General features: G+C 35.2%; 1 protein-coding gene and 1 long non-coding RNA gene across 4 annotated transcripts in view; one reads left to right on the forward strand and one right to left on the reverse strand.

The window, feature by feature from the left end:
* The window catches only part of LOC127843633 (partitioning defective protein 6-like), an 82,962-nt gene extending 64,022 nt beyond the window's left edge, over positions 1 to 18,940 (forward strand). Inside the window, exons 2-3 of one of the 3 annotated variants that reach the window (XM_052373331.1) lie at positions 2,295 to 2,517; positions 11,509 to 15,163. In XM_052373331.1, coding sequence (XP_052229291.1) covers positions 2,295 to 2,517; positions 11,509 to 12,386 — 1,101 coding nt within the window. In that variant the 3' untranslated portion in view covers positions 12,387 to 15,163. Of the gene's footprint in view, positions 1 to 2,294; positions 2,518 to 11,508; positions 15,164 to 16,803; positions 17,399 to 18,229 lie in introns of those variants that run through there. The other 2 variants (XR_008032250.1, XR_008032251.1) reach the window with 2 other exon arrangements.
* Positions 1 to 22,981, reverse strand: part of LOC127843647 (uncharacterized) — a 63,502-nt gene that overhangs the window by 35,085 nt on the left and 5,436 nt on the right. The window lies entirely within an intron of this gene.

Below are 22,981 nucleotides of genomic sequence, written 5' to 3' on the forward strand. Positions count from 1 at the left end.
GGTATACTAGCGTGCAAGTATTGATTTTTTTATACTAACTGCGTAACGCAGAGGCGTGAATATTTGCTAAACAGTGTTAACAAAAGGGCTACACGTTATAATTCTTAATGAAATGCAAAAATAAGTATTAACAAAATTTATAACGTCAATAAACACACACGGTAGATCAAGTTTAAATGGAAAACTTATATCATAAATGTAAATTACCAAATAATTAGTTTCTTCTAAATCAAATACCATGTTTAGAGAAACATTAGGTACATGTATTTATAACAAACAAATGACGAAACACTATGCAACTTTCATTTAAACAGTGCTATGCTGCATCATGTATATGGCAACAATATGGAATTTGAACAGTGGTACATGTAGTGTATTGGGCATGGAATATTATTGATTGTAAGTTTTAATAAACATTCTGCTAATGCAATTAGTTAAATAATGTTTACATGTTATGTTCAATAATTATTGCATGATCATTCTACGCTGTTATATTAATTTTGAGCCGTTAAATCTTGCGACATTACTTCATCAAGTTCATGTCGGAACGGGAGTATTTTAGCTAATATGCCCATTGCATACAATAACAACAACAAAGCTTTATTATTGCAATGTATAATGTAAATGTATACATATATGTTACATGTACATGTAATGTAGTGTAACCCTCAACGTAAATCGCTTTAAAAGGTGAACCACGGCGGTTCGCGGTGATTCGCGCTGATTGCGTAACAGCGAGATACATAGCGCGACGGTCACCGTGGAGTCGCCGAGACATCACCCAAATTTTCTTGTCGCTCGGTATCACCGCAATTTGTCACGTTGCATCGATTGCGGTGATTCGAGAATCGCGGCAAAAATCATGGATGGTGTAGTGTAGTATTCGGATAAACAGTAATTGATATACTAGATGTTCCATGTATTAAGATTGTCTTTTGTTACATAAGCAATCATAGGGATGATGAAAATATAATGACGATAAATATGTGAAGAAACAGTGCTACCGGTACATATCTTAAATTCCTTCAATGTGTTAAATGACTTAAATGTGTTATAATGAAGTAGATTTTAATGACAATTTATTGTTTTTACAATTAAACATAGTTTAATGATAGAAATAATAAAATTTGTGAAATGAACATGTTTTGTTTTTGTTATTGTTCGCACAAACGTCTCCCTGATTTTCAAAACTTCTCCCTGTTTCAGAAAAAAGGAGAAGTCACTTCTCCCTATTTTTAAGGCCTAGGGTAGTCCCTGGCTTTAAAACAATCAGAACTTACTATTTTAGTAAATAAAAATGCAGACTTCATATAAGCCCTACACGTGCACTAATAACTAATTATGCCCCGGAAGGTTGGCATATAGCAGTTGAAAAGTCCGTCAGTCCATATGTCGGTCTTTCAGTCTGTTCGTCCGTCCGAAAACTTAAACATAGACCATAACTTTTACACTATTGAAGATAGCAACTTGATCATTGGCATGCATGTGTATCTCATGGAACTGCACATTTTGAGTGGTGAAAGGTCAAGGTCATCCTTCAAGGTCAAAGGTCAAATATATGGGTCAAAATCGCTCATTTAATGTACACTTGCAATATTGAAGACAGCAACTTGATATTTGGCATGCATGTGTATCTCATGGAGCTGCACATTTTGAGTGGTGAAAGGTCAAGGTCATCCTTCAAGGTCAAAGGTCAAATATATGGTGACATAGTGTTTCACAAACACATTGCTTTTTTTGTTAGTTGATCTGAGTATAATCAGATTCATATTCATATTCAGCTTTATTGTGTTTTTCAAGCTGTACAGTATACAGCATATTATTGAAATAAAATATATTGAAACGTACATTTATTAAATATAATCATTAAACTTATATAAATACATCAATAACACAACAATATAGTTGTGAATGTTTTCGCTAAAACTGTCAAATGTGAGTTGTTTCTGATTAATGATGTTGGGCATAGGATCATGAATGGTATAAAACAAGTGATGTGTTGATTGAATACTGAACAGAAACCACTTCTACTTTACATGGTCTCACTTCTCCTTAATTTCAGCGGAGGGAGAGTCACTTCTTCCTGAAATTTGAACTTAGGTTAAGCTCTGATTTGGTACTATTAAACCTAGTTGCTAAAGTTCCTTTAATTCAATCAGTTCAAAATCACTTCATAAATGAACATGTGGATTTTGAGCAGTTTTTCTCTACTTAATAATTTTAAGTTATTTGCATTGCCACACTTGCATACCGTTTTATGTATGTGTTTATTCTTATCTTTCTTGTCATTTCAGTTTGATGCAGAATTCAGAAGATTTTCTGTGGATAGAGGAAAACAACATAAATTTGATGAATTTCATGGTATTGTTGAGCGCTTGCATTTCCTGGTTGACATTCCATTTATAATAACATATACTGACATTCACGGAGATCTTCTCCCCATCAACAATGATGACAATTTCCACCTGGCCTTAAATACGGCTAAACCAGCACTCAGGATAAATGTTCAGAAAAAAGGTATTTAATCTTTGTATTTATTCTTATACATAAACGCTTTCTGATTTGTCATTATTGTTGCGTGAGTAACATTGACTCTTAATGCCAGTGGGCTTGCATGAACCTGTGAACAAGTATGAATTTCCATGCATCTGATTTTGGAAGTTTTGCGGGCTTGGTGGTAATTTTTGGACATTTTGTATGCATAACAGTCCTGAGCAAATCAGAAACGAAATAAAATATAAATTATTTATTTTCGTTTAAAGCCAGTACTTCTTCACTTTGTTAGGTTTATCTGCTAATTAATTAAGCTAATTATTAGAAAACTCTTCTTTTGAATTTGGATGACCCCCCCCCCCCCTCATTGTTTTGAAAGCAGTACTTACATGAATACAAAACTGGGAGGCAATTTCACCTTAGCCATAGGTCACAGGGCTTTCCTTAGACCTAAAATCTCAAGAGTCAATGACTCTTGGGACCAAATTTTCAAGAGTCAAATCAAATTTGTATGAGTCATAATAATAACACAGGAGAGTCAATGATCTTTTGTACTTTAAGCAAATTACTTAGATATAATATATAAAAAGCAACAAATTAACAAATATCTAAACATTTAGTTCTTATATTCCAGTCAATAAAAGACACAATGTAAACATACATTGTGACCAACATTATGAGCATAGTGAAATATCAATACGAAAAAAAAAACACTCGCACTGGTAGTGACATAATATATATTATATATCAGGGGTGTCAATTGTCCCAAATTCGAAATCCGGAAAATTAATCAGAGATTCAGAGACCGTAGGATGATGGGGAATAGAGGACAGAGCCCCTCGAGCCCTAGCTTATTGTTATTTTCTTTCTATGTGCAACTTCTTGTGAGTACAATGCAAAATTTTATCAATCAAACCATCCGTAACACTGCATGTGTATTCATCATTCTATAAAAATGTTATAAAGATCGTTGAAAATGAATTAAAATCGACGACCCATACCGTACCGAAAACGACTGTCCGAAAACACATCGATATATGTCTCTTGCGATTAAATAAAATGTTTTGTTTGACTGCAGAAAATGAAAGCCAGTAATAAGTAATCTAGCAAATACGCAATCAATATATAATTCAGTTGACATATTGTTTTAAAGTATGATATTGCAGTGCTTTACTTTGCTAATAGATAGTATATAGATGGCGGACATTAGCAACGTAGAATGGTATGGTTTTTGTTAAGTAGCGAATATGTTTCGTCAGTTACTGCTCATGTCAGTGCCAGCCGTTTACCATCAAAATCAGAAATAAATAACCCCTTAAACTAACTACCGGTAATCGGATTTACAATCATCTCAAAATCAACCCTGGACGGCTCAAATCCGGATTTAATTGTTTCATGTGCCATCTTCACCGAAGATGTGCGACAACACGCTGTTTTTCTTTGCCGTCTTAATGTAATCAATTAGCATATGCAACATCCAAAATTGTCACTTTGCCTCAATGTCAATTATACCGGTTCTATGGTTATTTTTAGCAACTCTGATGCAAAGCGTGTAATGTGACGTTGGTTAGTTTAAACCTATTTATTTTAGCTCGATTGCATAGAAAGTAATTCCTACTTATTTGAAATGCTCTTGAGTCCGTTTTCCTGGGCCTAGAACCAGTACTTGGTGTTTATATGGGAGATCGAAAGAACGCTACCACAGCGGGGATCGAACCCGTGACCTCCCGGTCGCTAGGCGGACACCATATCCATTACACCACGGCGACCTTAATGTGACGTTGTAGACAGTACATATGCCAGCATATTTTTCGCGCGTCTTTGAACGCAGCAAACATGAAATAAAACAGGGTTGGATGTATTTAGCTTTGGAAATACATTCTGACATATTGTGGAAGTATTTATCAAATTATTGTGGATATGAATGTTATTATTATATATTGGATATGAATGTTATTATTATATATTGGATATTATTAAAACTGACGCGGGTGAGTCCATTCTATTTTGGTGGGTTAAATACATGTCGTTTCTGCAAACAGCTGATAACAAACGCTCAGATAAATAATGGAACGTTGATACACGCGTCATCGAACCAGCAGTGTTTTAATTGGTCATTACTAGATTTCTCAATGGGCCAAACTCCGCCTACTGGGCGGACTTGTGCTTCAATGATTGGAAACGGGCGATAACGGTTAGCGTCTACCAAAAGATACTCCACCCCAAGCTAATTATCGCCGAGTCTTAACAACTTTTGATCTTGTTGACGCAAGTCGGTACATTCCCCCGGGTCAAATGTGACGCATGACGTAATTTTCTCACAAGTCAAACTAGGGTCTTCTGTAATTTTCAAGCTTCAAAACACGGGAGCTCGGGTCAAAGGAAAGCCCTGGGTCAATAAGTGAAGTATGGTAAAGATGAAGCCTTTCTTCATTATTTGCTTAGACAAAGGGGCCTAGACCATCTTTGTGTTTTGGTCAAGATTTATTGTACTCTGTCATTTTTTTAGCTCACCTGATCATTAAGTTATTGCCCTTTGTAAGTTTGTAAATTTTTCATGTGTGAAATATTATTTCACAAGTATTGAGGGATTGAAATAAAACATAATATTATATTCATCTTAACTATGAATGGTATTCAACTGAAAATTAACACTTATACTAACACTATAGAAATCTTCAAGCTATAGGAAGTGCGGAATACAATGACCATAACTCTTGCTCAGATTTTTTGTAGTTATGCTCAATCGGTCGTTGTCCTTGGGGGTACTACTTTGATGAACCCTGGGTACTTATAAGTATACTAAGATGTACACAGGGTATAGAAACTACACTTAAATGTACTTGGGAATACTAACACTAAATTGACAATAAAAACAGCAACCATTTACAAATAGGCTCTTAAGTCCTGTGGTGTGCCTGGGAAAAGGCAAGCACATTTCTGAAATTCAACATCATGCCTTGTAATACTAGGAGGACAGGTTGTAAAGATTTATCAGTTCAGGGCAGTATAGTGGTGGGTGGTGTTATGGTGTTCTGCTGCATTGTGTTATCTACCAGACTTAATTGGTGTCTGTGAACAAGAGCTGTTATCTCAATCAAGGCAATTAAGTGGCTATAAAATCGATAACATTGCAGCCTGGAGAGTGCAGAGAGCTTAACCCATTTATGCCAAGTGGACTCTCCCATCCTTCTATATTGGATCAATTTATTTCCAAAATTAGGGATGTCTAGTATATTTATTTCTATATTTAGAATATTTCTTACAGAAATTCGTTTAAGCAAACAGCGCAGACCCTGATGAGACGCCGCATCATGGGTATTCGCTGGTTGTCAAGACCTTTTTTCTAGACGCTAGGCATAAACGGGTTAAGAGTGTCATTACACTGTTGATTCATTCAATTTCTTGATATTAAATTGTGTGGAATCTTAAAATAAGGCAAAGTCATTAGATCTAAAGTTCATTGAAGTGATATTTTGTCAAAAATTACTGCCTGTTATAGGCTGTTTTCCTATGGCAGAAAATACATTTTCCCCAAAATCTGACATTACTTTCCCAAAACAGATGTCAGTAAACAAATATTTTCATTTGCATGTATATTTATGCAAACAAATGCAAGATGATTTTCATAAAATTCTAATTTCATGTTCCCCCCATTTTAAGAAAATAGGTTATACATGTTGAATTCAGTCAAAATTTAATTTAATTGTTGATTACTTGATAATTAACAGGGCTTACTCTGCCATTCACCAAATTAGCCAATGGCTACAAATAAGAAAATTTGGCTACACAAAATTCCATTTGGCTACATTTTTTTTCCATTTTCTACATTTTCACCCTTAAAATATCCAGAAAAAAGATGATTTAAAACATAAAAAAGGTAAATTTGGCTATAGAAAATGTTGAGCCATGCAGTGGGAGCCCTGATTGGGAACAGTGCTACATGTGTAGATGGATGCATATTTGTTGCCTGATGTACGCATGTTCAATGGGAATACCATGGTCTTGTCAAATAGAGGCCCCATTCCAGGATTCTATTTATGAAGTCAGGTGCATGTTTGTTTAAAAAAATTGTTTGTTTTTTATGAAATTCTAAGACAAAATTATAGTCAATATTTGCCCGATTTAGTTTTAAACGTAAATGAAGTAAAATTTATTTATTAGCTTTAAATGTTACAAAGTCAAATACTGTGAAACCATTATTAATCGTCAGGCATTAATTTTCAAAAATTTCGTCAGTGGACCGATCGGCGAATTTAAGATCCTAACGATCAATCATGCTCTATGTTTGAACAAAAACAAACACTAAGTTGAACAATATTTTAAAACTTTACCGTAGACATGAGGCATTAAATTCCAACATAATCCATGCACACATTCACTGCTGTTTCGTAATCAAGATTAATCTGGTTTTGACACAAAGGGATGTAGATTACACAAGGTACTTAACTGACACGTTACACTTCTTTAAAACGTGTGTGCAGTACAGCTGTATCGAATGCATTGACTTCGTTTATGTAGACTGGTAATGAATTAGCGCTAATTGTTTATAACTTTATTACCCATTAGGTGCATTGTGTTTTTCATTGGTGTTGCATATTAGCCATCACACAGCAAATGCCGATGAAAGACAATAAACCAAATGAAAAGATGACGATGTGTGATCAATTAACATGCTTATTTATCACAAATTAATAAAGAATATTTTAATTGCTGTTTGTTGTTTGATTGTTTGCGTTTAACCACACTTATTACTATTTTATATGTATCAATTTATTTATTTTTAAATTATCGACATTATTGATTTATATACCGGTAGTTTACTTTTTAAGAACAAACACACACATAGAGTTTATAATTTTAATGTTGATATCAGAATAAAAAAGCATTTTATTTGAAAAAAAACACTTAACAAATTGGAACCTCTTTCGTATAACACAAACAGTTTTAAAATGGTATTGACAGCATTTTAATAAAAATCATACCAACTAGAACACATACCCAAGAAAATAAACAAAAGTGACTAGTTTGATTTGCTTGCAAAAAAATACTTCATTTCATTTAGAGGGCAAAAAACAGGAAACAACATTGTTTCATTAACACAACATGGACAATTTTTTAAATCAGTCCAGCTTTAAGACTAATTGGCAATTGGCTTCGTTGTTACAAACATTCGTTAACGGTTATTCGATTCCACTTGTCCGCTAATCATAACAATTAATGAACGTGTGAATGGCATACATTAAGAGGGTCCATTACTGTCCCTTGATAACAAAAGACTAGTTAATTGGCATGTGACAAACAGGCCCCACCTCCTGCAGTGATTCTCAAGTGTGTTCCCGCATTCGTACCACGATTTTTCGCAACTGCGATTAATCGCGAATATGTATTACACACAAATCGGATAGTGACTGACGCATTTTTTAAAAATTCAAAATCAGAAATCGGCGAATTTAAGTGCTGACGAAATCGTCATTTTTATAAATATGACAAAATTTTGTGCTGTCGAAAATAAATGATTTCACAGTATCCCAGAAATTTTAATAAAAATGTCACGATTTTTTTCTTTAAGCAGAAGTGACAAGAACAACAAACCAGCTACATTTACCTTTTGGAAAATTGTATTTGAAAAAAATTTGGAAGGATCATTATTGTCGAACTCTGGCATAAATGTGAGGTTGAAGTCTGTTGTCATTTAATGTTTATCCACTGTATAATTAATTTATGTTTGACATAAGAAGAAAGTATATAAGTTTATATACATATCCCAAAGATACAAATAAGATTTGTATTCAGAGGCACTCATACAAGAGGATGTGATGAAATTATGACATAACAATGATCAAGTAAGAAGTTTAATTTGCAAGGAGAAATTATTTGCGTTATGCAATTTTGTTTGGGGATGCAACAATATTCTAGACCACGCCCATTACTGTAATTACTCTTGTTTTCGGACACTCTTAGTTTTTTAAAAACCCTCTTTTTTAGCAAAAATAATTATTTTTCGTGACTCTTAAGTTTCTGACAGAATATTTTACCGCGCTATTCTACAGACTTCGGCCCACATGTTTTCGCTTATCTTGTGATACTTTGATTATAGATTTTTACAACCAGATTAAGGTCATATCTAATCTTGAAGATGCATGCCTGAGGGCAGTGGACCATTACATTCGCGTAATTTGGTAAATAACCATGTATTAATGGTTTGAAACAGTGTCATCCTATTAACGAAGCAGAATGTTTACTGTGTTCACTTTTTATTAGCTCACCTGAGCACAACGTGCTCATGGTGATCTTTTGTGATCACATTTTGTCTGTCGTTAGTCGTCCGTCGTGCGGAGTCAACATTTTGCCTTGTGAACACTCTAGAGGCCACATTTATTGTCCGATCTTCATGAAACTTTGTCAAGAACATTTGTCCCATTGATACCTCGCCTGAGTTCGAAACTGGGTCATGCTGGGTCAAAATCTAGGTCACTAGGTCAAAAAAAAGAAAATCCTTGTGAACACTGTAGAAGTCACATTTGATGCCAAATCTTCATGTTACTTTGTCAAAATGTTTGTCGAAATGAAATGTTGGTTGAGCTCAAAAATGGTTTCGGTCCATTGAAAAACATGGCCACCAGGGGGCGTGACAGTATTCCTTATATGGCTATAGAGAAACCTTGTGAACACTCTAGAAGTCACAATTTTTGCCCAATCATCATGAATCTTGGTCAAATAATTGGTTTTATTGATATCTCGGACGAGTTCGAAAAAGGTGAAAATGGTCCAGATCGGTAAAAAAACATGGCCGCCAGGGGGCGGGGCAGTTTTCTCTATATTTCCTTATATGGCTATAGTAAAACCTTGTTGACACTCTAGAGGCCACATTTATTTTCAGATCTTCATGAAATTTGCTCAGAAGATTTGTCCCAATGATATCTTGGATGAATTAAAAAATGGTAACCTTTGCTTGAAAAACATGGCTGCAAAGGGGCGGGGGCATTTTTCCTAATATATGGCTATAGTAAAATCTTGTTAACACTCTAGAGTCCACATTTATTGTCCAATCTTCATCAAACTTGGTCAGAAGATTCATCCCAATAATATCTTGGACGAGTTCAAAAATGATGCCGGTTGGTTGAAAAACATGGCCCCCAGGGGGAGGGTCATTTTTCCTTATATGGCTATAGTAATACCTTGTCAACACTCTAGAGGCCACATTTATTATCCAATCTTCATGAAATTTTGTCAGAAGATTTGTCTTATTGATATCTTGGATGAGTTTGAAAATGGTTACGTTTGCTTGAAAAACATGGCTGCCAAGAGACGGGGCATTTTTCCTTATATGGCTATAGTAAAATCTTGTTAACACTCTAGAGACCACATTTATAGTACGATCTTCATTAAACTCGGTCAGAAGATTCATCCCAATAATATCTTGGAGGAGTTAAAAAATGATGCAGGTTGGTTGAAAAACATGGCCACCACGGTGGCGGGGCATTTTTCCTTATATGGCTATAGTAAAACCTTGTTAACACTCTAGAGGTCACATTTATTTCCAGATCATCATGAAACTCAGTCAGAAGATTTGTCCCAATGATATCTTGGATGAGTTTGAAAATGGTTTTGGTTGCTTTAAAAACATGGCCACCAGGGGGCGGGGGCATTTTTCCTGATATGGCTATAAACGGCTATAGTAAAACCTTATTAACACTCTAGAGGCCACATTAATTGTCCAAACTTCATGAAATTTTGTTAGTAGATTGGTCTCAATGATATCTTGGATGAGTTTGAAAATAATTATGTTTGCTTGAAAAACATGGCTTCCAAGGGGCGGGGCATTTTTCCTTACATGGCTATAGTACATGTAAAAGCTTGTTAACACTCTAGAGGCAACATTTACTGTCCGATCTTTATGAAACTTGGTCAGAAGATTCATCCCGATAATATCTTGGACGAGTTCAAAAATGATGCCGGTTGGTTGAAAAACATGGCTGCCAGGGGGCGGGGCATTTTCCTTATATGGCTATAGTAAAACCTTGTTTACACTGTAGAAGCCACATTTATTTTCTGATCTTCATGAAACTTGGTTAGAAGATTTGTCCCAATAATATCTTGTTATCTCAGGTAAGCGACTTTGGGCCTTTCAGGCTCTCTTGTTCTACACGTATACCATTTCAGGCAAGAGTAAGCAAGGCTGTGAAGTTTTATTTATTTTTGTTAAGCAGAAATAGAAGAATTTATCACAAGAAATTTTTTATGTCCCCCACCCACTATAGTGGGGGACATATTGTTTTTGCCCTGTCTGTTGGTTGGTTGGTCTGTTGGTTTGCGCCAACTTAAACATTTGCAATAACCTTTGCAATATTGAAGATAGCAACTTGATATTTGGCATGCATATGTATCTCATGGAGCTGCACATTTTGAGTGGTGGAAGGTCAAGGTCATCCTTCAAGGTCAGAGGTCAAATATATGTGGCCAAAATCGCTAATTTTATGAATACTTTTGCATTATTGAAGATAGCAACTTGATATTTGGCATGCATGTGTATCTCATGGAGCCGCAGATTTTGAGTGGTGAAAGGTCAAGTTCAAGGTCATCCTTCAAGGTCAAAGGTAAAAAAAAAAAGCGGCACAGAAGGGGACATAGTGTTTCTGACAAACACATTTCTTGTTGTACATTGTACATTGATCTATTGCATTTATTTCAATGTAATTATATTTTTCGGACACCTTAATTGTTGTATCTAAATATTCGGACACATGTTATTTAAAAAAAAATATTTTTTGTATCTCAATTTCCAGCCCTTCAAATATAACAATGTGATGAATACATATAAATTATTTGGATTAGAATATTTGGAATTTTCATTTTCTTCTCCATGATTGTTTAACTGCTTACCTAATTGTTTCATGTATGTTATCAAGCATTTTTTCTTTCAACGCATTGACATTATGACAATACCTCTCTTTTATTATCATGGGATAATTCATAGAACGGTGATATAAATTGTATTTCTCACTGTTTAAGGTGAAAGCTATGGAGAACTCAACGGTTACGGAACTATGCAACTCAAAAAGAAGACGCCATTGGGTAAGATACTCAGTAGTGAAACCCAGGCGCGCCCGGAGCGACGTCGCATTCCCATTGGTCTTCCAGAAGACTTCCGAAGAGTATCTGCTATTATTGACGTAGACATTGTGCCTGAAACCCATCGAAGAGTAAAGCTGATGAAGAACGGCTCTGATAAACCCCTGGGCTTCTACATCCGAGATGGTACCAGTGTCAGAGTCACGCCGCAGGGTGTTGATAAGGTTCCAGGTATTTTTATCTCCCGACTTGTGCCAGGTGGGCTGGCAGAAAGTACAGGTCTGTTGGCAGTGAATGATGAAGTGCTGGAGGTAAATGGTATCGAAGTGCACGGTAAGACACTAGATCAAGTCACGGATATGATGGTGGCTAACAGTTCTAATCTGATTATCACTGTGAAACCAGTAAACCAGCGATTGACGTTGGCCTCGTACCGGGGTGCGGTGGGACGAGGCTCGCAGATGTCCGCTGGGTCACATTTGTCGTCTGCTTCGGGGCATTCGCGGCAATCTTCCAAGTCGTATGAAAGCGATCTCGTTGCAGAGCACGATGATGAGGACGAGGTTCAGGACTATTTGAACAAGAGTTCAAAAAGTGAACGCAGTGACAAATCTGACAAAAGTCGCAGCAACAACGAGGCCGGTGGTGAAAGAGTGGAAAAGTTGAAAAAAGTCGAGAAATTGTACAGAAGTGATCGAAGTAACAACAGTGGCAGGAGTAATGGAAGTGGTGAGCTGAAAGCCAACGGAAGTGGACGGCAGCAAAAGGAGGGTGGGACACAAAAATCAGAGAGTGACAGTCCCATTGTTACCCTTTAATCAAGTTTATCCTTTACATTTTCCTTACAAAATGTAGTGTGCCAAGGAAAAACATTTTGTTTTAAAATGGAATATTTTTTTTAGCTCACCTGAGCACAACGTGCTCATGGACGTTGTGCTCATGGTGAGCTTTTGTGATCGCTTTTTGTCCATCATCCGTTGTCTGTTGTGTGGCGTCAACATTTGCCTTGTTAACTCTCTAGAGGGCACATTTATTGTCCAATCTTCATGAAATTTGGTCAGCAGATTGGTTTCAATGATATGTTGGATGAGTTCAAAAATGGTTACGTTTGCTTGAAAAACATGGCTGCCAAGGGGCGGGGCATTTTTCCTTATATGGCTAAATATGGCTATAGTAAAATCTTGTTAACCCTCTAGAGGCCACTTTTATTGTCTGTTCTTCATAAAACTTGGTCAGAAGATTCATCCCAATAATATCTTGGACGAGTTCGAAAATGATGCCGGTTGGTTGAAAAACATGGCTGCCAGGGGGGCGGGGCATTTTTCCTTATATGGCTTTAGTAAAACCTTGTTAACACTCTAGAGGCCACATTTATTTTCTGATCTTCATGAAACTTGCTCAGAAGATTTGTGCCACTGATATCTTGGATGAGTTCAAAAATGGTAACCTTTGCTTTAAGAACATGGCTTTCAAGGGGCGGGGCATTTTTCCTTATGTGGCTATATATACATGTATGGCTATAGTAAAATCTTGTTAACACTCTAGAGGCCACATTTATTGTCCTATCTTCATGAAACTTGGTCAGAAGATTCATCCCAATAATATCTTGGACGAGTTCGAAAATGATGCCGGTTTGTTGAAAAATATGGCCGCCAGGGGGCGGGGCAGTTTTCCTTATATGGCTATAGTAAAACCTTGTTAACACTTTAGAGGCCACATTGACATGTATTGTCCTATTTTCATGAAACTTGGTCAGAAGATTCATCCCAATAATATCTTGGACGAGTTTGAAAATGATGCTGGTTGGTTGAAAAACATGGCTGCCAGGGGGCGGGGCATTTTCCTTATATGGCTATAGTAAAACCTTGTTAACACTCTAGAGGCCACATTTATTTTCCGATCTTTGTGAAACTTGGTCAGAAGATTTGTCCCAAAAATATCTTGTTATCTAAGGTGCGCGACTTTGTGCCTTTCAGGTCCTCTTGTTTGAAGATAGAACAACAAATTAAGAGGTTTAACTTAATATATTTTTACTTCTTAGTAATTTGTCTTCAGAAGTACAATATCTTTATCAGAGCACCATACAGTATTCTTTATAGCCAGATTTTTCAATGAAAATCTTGGCATATAGATTCACACATGAACATCTTGCCTTAATATGGTTTCCTCAGTTTACTGTTATTTCATATTAACAATATTTGACCTTGATCAAATTTATTTAAAATATACTTTTCAACATTCCTGTTTATACTGAACAAATCTCACAGTTTCATAAGTTTTCCACAATTTTATATTGTATTGCCATTATTTTTACCAGTATTTAGATGCATGTGTATGAACATGAAAAGTATTCTTTGCAAATTGCTTTTAGAGTTGAATTAAATGTTGCTGTTCATGCATGAATTATTATGATGGCAAGTTAAAGCTTAATGCAAATAACAAACTTTGTTGAACAAATTTTTTTCAACGAAATTCCCATTAATAATCTTTGGGTCTTTAATATTTTACGTATTCTGACATATACATATTTTTTTCTTTGTTTTGGAAAAACATTGATTGAAATGGTTAGTTACCTGGAGAAAGATAATTATTCCAATTAGCTTCCAGTACATGTTAAAATTTGATTGGAAAATATATTTGTTATTCATAGTTATACAGTAAATCAGTGATTCATTTTTCACAAAGACAGGTTGGTTGGATGCAGATATATAGATTTCTTAGAATGTAAAGGCATTTATGGTTGTTTTTTTTCTGAAAGAGGACCAATATTTGTATGATTCCATGTGTTGTGTATTTAAAACATATCCTATGACACTTTATTACAGTATGTTGTATTGCTGCACTCCGTTGTTATTTTCTATAATTTACACATTCATATTCAGTTGATTCAGTGCTTTTCTGTATAACATGTATTGAATTAAAATCAATGAATACATTTTTTATCATTCTTTAAAAAAATAATAGGAAGTCCTTTTACAGTTAGTATGGTATAATGAATCATTTGCTTCATTGTAGTGGTGCATGCATACTCTGTTATGTTACAGTTACAAAAAATGACAATTAAATATTAGAGCATTAGTTTTATTGATAATTAATTTATACTACACTAGAATTTTATAGTATGTGCATCATTAAGAATTAATAATCAGAGTAGATTTATTACAAACTACATTATATTTAACAGTTGAAATGGCTGCCTGTAATACTCTGTTGTCTATAAATACTAGTAATTACAACCATATTAGTGAGTTGGGTAGTATTATTGGTCCCTTGGGACCTTTTTGATGATCCTTCGGCTGGTTCCATGTGTCATGTTTGTGGTTGGATGTAAATATGTGGAAAATGAAAAGATAATTTTCCAAGTTAAACCCAAATGCTTTGCAACGTTGCGCCAGTTTCTACACTGTGTACTCTGTTACTAATCATACAACTCACATTCTGGGAAAGCAGGGCTTAATGCATGTTGGTAAAGTGTTGTGCCAGATTATCCTGTCCAGTCTAAAGTGTTGTGCCAGATTATCCTGTCCAGTCTAAAGTGTTGTGCCAGATTATCCAGTCCAGTCTAAAGTGTTGTTCCAGATTATCCTGTCCAGTCTAAAGTGTTGTGCCAGATTATCCTGTCCAGTCTAAAGTGTTGTTCCAGATTATCCTGTCCAGTCTAAAGTGTTGTGCCAGATTATCCTGTCCAGTCTAAAGTTTTGTGCCAGATTATCCTGTCCAGTCTAAAGTTTTGTGTCAGATTATCCTGTCCAGTCTTAAGTGTTGTGCCAGATTATCCTGTCCAGTCTAAAGTTTTGTGTCAGATTATCCTGTCCAGTCTAAAGTGTTGTTCCAGATTATCCTGTCCAGTCTAAAGTTTTGTGTCAGATTATCCTGTCCAGTCTAAAGTTTTGTGTCAGATTATCCTGTCCAGTCTAAAGTTTTGTGTCAGATTATCCTGTCCAGTCTAAAGTTTTGTGTCAGATTATCCTGTCCAGTCTAAAGTTTTGTGTCAGATTATCCTGTCCAGTCTTAAGTGTTGTGCCAGATTATCCTGTCCAGTCTAAAGTTTTGTGTCAGATTATCCAGTCCAGTCTAAAGTTTTGTGTCAGATTATCCTGTCCAGTCTAAAGTTTTGTGTCAGATTATCCTGTCCAGTCTTAAGTGTTGTGCCAGATTATCCTGTCCAGTCTAAAGTTTTGTGTCAGATTATCCAGTCCAGTCTAAAGTTTTGTGTCAGATTATCCTGTCCAGTCTTAAGTGTTGTGCCAGATTATCCTGTCCAGTCTTAAGTGTTGTGCCAGATTATCCTGTCCAGTCTAAAGTTTTGTGTCAGATTATCCTGTCCAGTCTTAAGTGTTGTGCCAGATTATCCAGTCCAGTCTAAAGTTTTGTGTCAGATTATCCTGTCCAGTCTAAAGTTTTGTGTCAGATTATCCTGTCCAGTCTTAAGTGTTGTGCCAGATTATCCTTTCCAGTCTAAAGTTTTGTGTCAGATTATCCAGTCCAGTCTAAAGTTTTGTGTCAGATTATCCTGTCCAGTCTTAAGTGTTGTGCCAGATTATCCTGTCCAGTCTTAAGTGTTGTGCCAGATTATCCTGTCCAGTCTAAAGTGTTGTGCCAGATTATCCTGTCTGCAGAGGCTAATCAGGGGAGACACTTTCTGTCTACTAAGAATTTTTGTTTATAAGTGACCTCCTTTAAACAAAATTCCGTACAAATGTAAAGTGTCTTCAAAATTAGCCATTGCGGAATCAACAGGCTAATCTGTAAAGGCACTTGACATGCATGCAATAAGCCCATTTTTTTCCAGAATCTGGTTTGTTAAATCTTTGCATTGATCTCTCATACTCATCTTGGTGCTTTTCAACATAAATACTTAGATAGCCTAGTCTGGTTGTGGTTAACCCATTTAAGCCTAGTGGACTCTCCCATCCTTCTGAATGGGATCAATTTATTTCCAAAATAAGGGATGTTTAGTATATTTTTTTGTATATTTAGAATATTTCTTACAGAAATTTCTTTAAGCAAACAGCGCAGACCCTGAAGAGACGCCGCATCATGCGGCGTCTCATCTGAGTCTATGCTGTTTGCCAAGGCCTTTTTTCTAGACGCTAGGCATAAATGGGTTAAATAGTAAAAAATGCTTGTTTTGGTATCCACTCATTTATCTGTATGAGGCTATTTGCTTGAATAGTAATCTCACAAACAATTTGTATAAATTTTTGAGCGTTATGTAACACCATTTTAGAACAGGTGAAAGTAGTTGATTTCTTTAAAAAAGCAAGCATAACCAATTAATACATAAGGCATTCATATATAATTCATACATTTTGACCGTGATGTTTTTACACCAGCAATGTTGTGTTTAATTCTGAAGTGTATGTATGGAAAAAAGAGATAGAGCTGCAAAAAGTATGTGGTACTTATTACATATTCAGGGGTTTTTATTGGATGTAGTACATGACTTTTATGCAGAATATCTAACTTAAAGGTTGTAGAAGAAAGTTAAATATATTAATGAGAAGCCTTTTTTCCTTGTTCATAAGTAATACTTTATTTAAAACATGTTTGATAATACGGTGTATTTCTCAATGAATTTTTTTTTTTTATTGGCACTTGTCAAGTATTGTTTGTACAAATGTGTTTATACAATTGTAGAGTAGATCTTTAACCACGCACGTAAATATGTATTTTTAGTTGTGTTTCATTCCATTTTTTAAAGAGTGAAATTTTACTTTTTAACTTGTAAATACTGTACTTACTAGCAATTTTGTGCCTGTGAAATTCATAATTTGTAAATTTATATTTTTAACTATTTGTATAACAAAGTGTGCCTGATTTTTAACAATTGTGCATTTACATAATTATGCAAACATTTTTTTTTGCCTTTAATGTGATGTTTTACTCAATAATATTGATAACGATCAAAAGTTTTTTTTTTACATTAAATTGGGTGACCATTTCCTAAATTCCTATACATTTTTTTTTTAAACAGCCACCAGGAGTTGGTTTGCTTTTTCATTTTTGTCTTTATATAATGATTAGACAATCTTTTCAAAGTCTGCACTATGTTGAAGAAGCTACTTGGATGGAGTAAACTATAATCAACTTGTCTGTAAGTGTGTTTTGTCTAGATGTTGTCGATCGAAGGCCAAGTCATGGCCCTTTTGTTTATGCAAATATTAAAGAGTAATTTTATAATCAAACTTTCGCTTGCAAGTTGCATCTTTTACGCACTGACTGGGAGTTATTATATTTTGACTTTAAAGTCAAACTTAAAATTACTTGGAGCGAAGTACCACATTTCTAAAACAATTAAATTGCTAATATTTCATCACTACTAAGTGTAAGGCATTAACATGAACTTATCCCCAGTATTCCACGCATTCATGACTTATTTGCCCTTGAAGGTAGGTGACAAAGCACAGTCAACATAACATGTTATATGTTTGTGAAGCACAGTCTGCATTATGTTATAGGTTTGTGAATCACACTCTGCATAAAATGTTATATGTTTGTGAAGCACAGCCTGCATAACGTTATAGGTTTGTGAAGCACAGTTTGTATAGCATGTTATAGGTTTGTGGAGCGCAGTCTGCATAACGTTATAGGTTTGTGAAGCACAGTCTGCATAACATGTAATAGGTTTGTGGAGCCCAGTCTGCATAACATGTAATAGGTTTGTGAAGCGCAGTCTGCATAACGTGTAATAGGTTTGTGAAGAACAGTCTGCATAACGTTATAGGTTTGTGAAGTGCAGTCTGCATAACATGTTAAAGGTTTGTGAAGCCCAGTCTGCATAACATGTTAAAGGTGTGTATAGTGAAGTACTTTCATATTTCTCAAAGCGATTAAAATGAAAACTTCAAATATGTCATCACCTTGAAATAAAGAAATGCAAGACCATTTTTTCATGCCCAGTAATGCATCCAATACTAAGGTATTTGCCCAGAATCATGCTTACAAAGCAGTTTTGGGATACAAGTATTGGTCATGCTACTGGCAAAGCTCAGTAATTGTTGTGTTGTTTTGGAATTATTTACATGTCTAGGAGACTCTGTTGTGGTCATGAGTCAAATACAATGCAGTTGGGAAACATCAATTTATTTCTGTACTTAATCTGTCATTATTAGCTTGGCTTTTTTCGAAGAAAACCCGATGTATTGTCATAGCCAGCTCGTCGTCTGCCGTCCTCTGTCTGCCGTCCGCGTCTTGCTTACACCTTGACATTTGTCTCTAAAATCAAAGCGCTTCCACCTACAACTTTGAAACTTCATATGAAGATGCGACTTGGTGAGTTCTGCATGCCACACCCTTTTTTGGGTTACAAGGTCAAAGGTCAAGGTCACTGTGACCTTAAAAAAAAATCTGACAAGCTTTCATTTATTCAAAACTGCACCTGTAGCCGAGCGTGGCACCCGTTATGCGTTGCTCTTGTTAAAACCATAGATTGATCAATTAAATAAAAGAATCGTCTTTTGGATACGTTCACCAGTGTCTGAAGAGTGTTTGTGGGTTGATCAAATAAGATGTTAATGGTGTGTTTATATTTGATAATGTGTATTCTTTCAAGCAAATATCCATATTTGTGTATTATTTGAATATTTGAAGTGTACTCATATATGATTTGATTTACATATCATAGTTTTATGATCACATTCCTTGTTGTTTACAACATTAATTTTTATACACTTTTTTGTTATATTAAAACAAGGTTGTTCTGGTTATAATATCTGTATATTTGCCTTAAATCGATGTAACATGTTCCACAAATGTGTTTGTATTCTGTTTGTTCTTTATCTCCAGACACTTAACATGAAAGTGAACGTGTGGCACAACTAAGCAGAATCTGTGTTACCAGTCTGTTAATTTTGTTTCAGTCATGTAGTGGTTTTCACTAATTTTGAACAGTTTTTTTTTCTTAAGAGATTGGAAAACCACTTACTAAGAACTGGTTATGTTCATCTTTTTATATCAGTATATTGTATATCACATTCACTTTTTATGCCCCCGGTAGGGTGGCATATAGCAGTTGAACTGTCTGTCTGTCAGTCTGTGCGTCCGTCAGAATACTTCAACATTGGCCATAACTTTTGCAATATTGAAGATAGCAACTTGATATTAGGTATGCATGTGTATCTCATGGAGTTGCACATTGAGTGGTGAAAGGTCAAGATCATCCTTCAAGGTTAAAGGTTAATTTATTTATTTTTAAATTCAAAGGGGCGCAGGAGGGGGCATTGTGTTTCTTACAAACACATTAAAAGATCAATGTTTTATTGAGCCATACACAATTTAATTCAGAGATTTACTTTGCTGAAAGATGGAAAATAACTTTTACTTGCTTTTGGCATGGAGGAATTAGAGCAGACAAATAAGGTTTCCAAATCAGATACATGTAGGACTTAAGTCACCTTTGCATATTGTTTTATGTAAACTTATTGCATTAAACCAAATGCCAATTAACAAGCTTCCATAATACATGTAGTTATTTGTTAATTTTTTGTGTGTGTAAAATTTCACTCATTTGGAATTTTATACTAAAAACAATTCTTTTAATATTTCATTTTTATATAAATGATTGGAAACACTTTACATATTTTCTTCCTTTCAGACATTTTTAGCTAACTTTGGACGCATCATATATTCTGTTTGTCAGGTGTGGTGTTTTTTGTATCTCAGTTTTCAACTGTTCGCTTGTTACAACTTGACAGGCCTTATTATGCTCCCCCAACATTTTTTGGGGGGATCATATAGTCGCCGCTTTGTCTGTCCGTGCGTCCGTCAGTGCACAATTTTTGTCCGGGCTATTTCTCAGCAATTAATGACCGGAATTCAATTTAACTTTATGGGAAGCTTCACTACCAAGAGGACATGTGCATATTATCAGCGGGTTCTAGTCAGATGATTTTTCAGAGTTAGGGCCCTATGAAATCTTTAAGTTGCTAAACCATCCATCGTGTTATTTTGTCCAAAGTTATGCCCCTCAAGACGTTTCCTTTTATCTGAATATATAGTGCAATATTGTGACAAAAAAACACTTTGGGGAGCATCACCCGTCTCCGACGGTTTCTTGTTTGTTTCTTCATCTGGATAGAACTTAGTCAGAATGTTTATCTGAGCAATATCTAGGCTGATTTTGAATCTTGTTCATGTGTGTCCAAAAACTTGGTCAATAAATCAAATATTAGAAAAAGATGTTACCACTTTAGTAACCACTTTATCACTCAATCTTTGATGAAACTTGGTAGGTACATTTATTTTGACAATATCTATGCCAAGTTAGAATCTGGGTGGTATGCATACAAAGTTTCTAAAGGTCAAATGCTAGAAAAAACCGTGTTACCACTAGAAGCTACATTTATAACTCAATCTTTTGATGAAACTCGGTCAGAATACTAATCTTTACAACATCTAGGCCAAGTTTTGATATAGTTTCCAAACACTAGGTCTTCAGATCATTTTTTAGAGAAAACATTGTTACCACTCTAGAGGCCACATAAATGACCCAATCTAGATGAAACTTGGTTCAGACTGATTATCTCAACAATAATCATGCCACGTTTTAACCCTTTCAGCGCTGGAACCGAATTTTAAAGGCCTTTGCAAACAGTTTGGATCCAGATGAGATGCCACAGAATGTGGTGTCTCATCAGGATCCAAACTGTTTGCTATTCTGATAGTATTCTTTGAAAAAAAAAAACAGAAGAAAATGCTAATTTTAGAAATTCAGCAGACAACATTTTAGCCGACAACAAATTTCCCAGCATGCAAAGGGTTAATCTGGATCACTCATGTACATTCAAAAATCAGGTCATCAGGTCAGTTCTTATTAAAACTGTGTTACCTCTGTAGAGGCCACATGTATCACTCAATCTTGATTAAACAAGGCCAGATTGTCTATCTTGACTATATGTAACTCATATGTGAATCTAGGTCATGTACATAAAAACTAGGTCAGCTGGTCGAATCTTAGAAAACCTTGTTACCACACTTAAGGCCTCAAGTCTATGTTTGAATATGGGTAGATTGAGGTGTCAAAGTGCACCAGGTCATTTCATTGACAATTTTGGTGTACCTTAAGCTGAGGTGAGCGCTTCAGGGCCATTATTGCCCTCTTGTTCTTTATAGTGCTTAGATAGCTTTGCTTGGTAGAATATATCTGTTTGCTAGATAACAGAGAAGACTGTATAGCACAACTTGTTATCTCAAAGTTGCTGATTTCAAACTTTGACTTAAGCCGAGAAGTATTTTCATCACTTATTTCTAGTTTTATAGGGTATAAGGCAAATAAATATTCAAATAGTTGTGTTATCCCAAGTGATAGTATGTTTATATAAATGCTGGTAAGGTTGTACGACGAAGTATTGATCAATGTTAGGTGCTTTGTTGTGCCACTTATGTTTGTATTATGATGATATAACACTTTTACCGCTAATTCCTGTTTCATTTTTTTGAGTGTGCAAAGATTTTGTTGTTACACAGTTAAGCTGTATATCTTCCTTGCAAATTTTACTCTATAATGTTTGTGTACAGAGGCGTTTGATGTTAAAATGCTTGCAAGGTCCTGAACGAGTTGCAGCAGCTTACTGGACTTCTTATGTATTTGTTTATATATATACTGTACTAATTAATACATGCATATTTTATCTACTATAATTTTCATACATCCTTTAGTGATTATTTTACCAAGCAATAAATGATAACATGTATTTCGATTCCTTATTTTCTTCCATATTATATCATCCCAATATTTTCACTTTATTTGAATAAGGGATCTTTCTGTGTGCATCCATTTTCTGTGTGCAATCAACGATTAAGTGAATTTTTTGGATACCTTTATCTTCATTACAGCCACATCTCTTCATATTTTCACATTTTGGGTGAAAGATTAAGTTTGTACTGGCCCTTATGTCCTGAGGTATTCATTTAAAATTGAACTCGCATTAAATGTTTAATTCTAAAACTGACATAATTTTTTTCCTCATTTGACTGTGCTTGACTGTATGATTTTGCATTAAGGTTTTTTTCGGAGTAATTTACTCTCAGTTTTTGTCAAAACTTTCAAAATTGTAGTCACAGAATGGGTATGACCCATGCATAAACATGCAGATTCTAATTTGCAACTTATTCAACAAATAATTTATCTGACTCAAGACAGTGAGATTTGTGAATTTGTTGGCTGAAATAATTTCTCAAAAAACAAGCCCTAGACTAGGATGCATTTTTTTCCAAAGTGTACTCATAAATAGGGATAGATTTTACATGAAAAAACTGCAATCACAAGGCCCTGACATTTTGCTTTAATAACAGAACATGTCGAGCATAATTGTCCTGATGTTTTATGAGAATAAGTAATAGTTTGACAAATAAAATGCACCATGTAAGACAAATTGCGCACAGAAGAGTTTAATTTTAAACTAAAGGCAAT

The sequence above is a fragment of the Dreissena polymorpha genome, chromosome 9, assembly GCF_020536995.1.
Source record: "Dreissena polymorpha isolate Duluth1 chromosome 9, UMN_Dpol_1.0, whole genome shotgun sequence".
Classification (NCBI taxonomy): Eukaryota; Metazoa; Mollusca; class Bivalvia; order Myida; family Dreissenidae; genus Dreissena; species Dreissena polymorpha.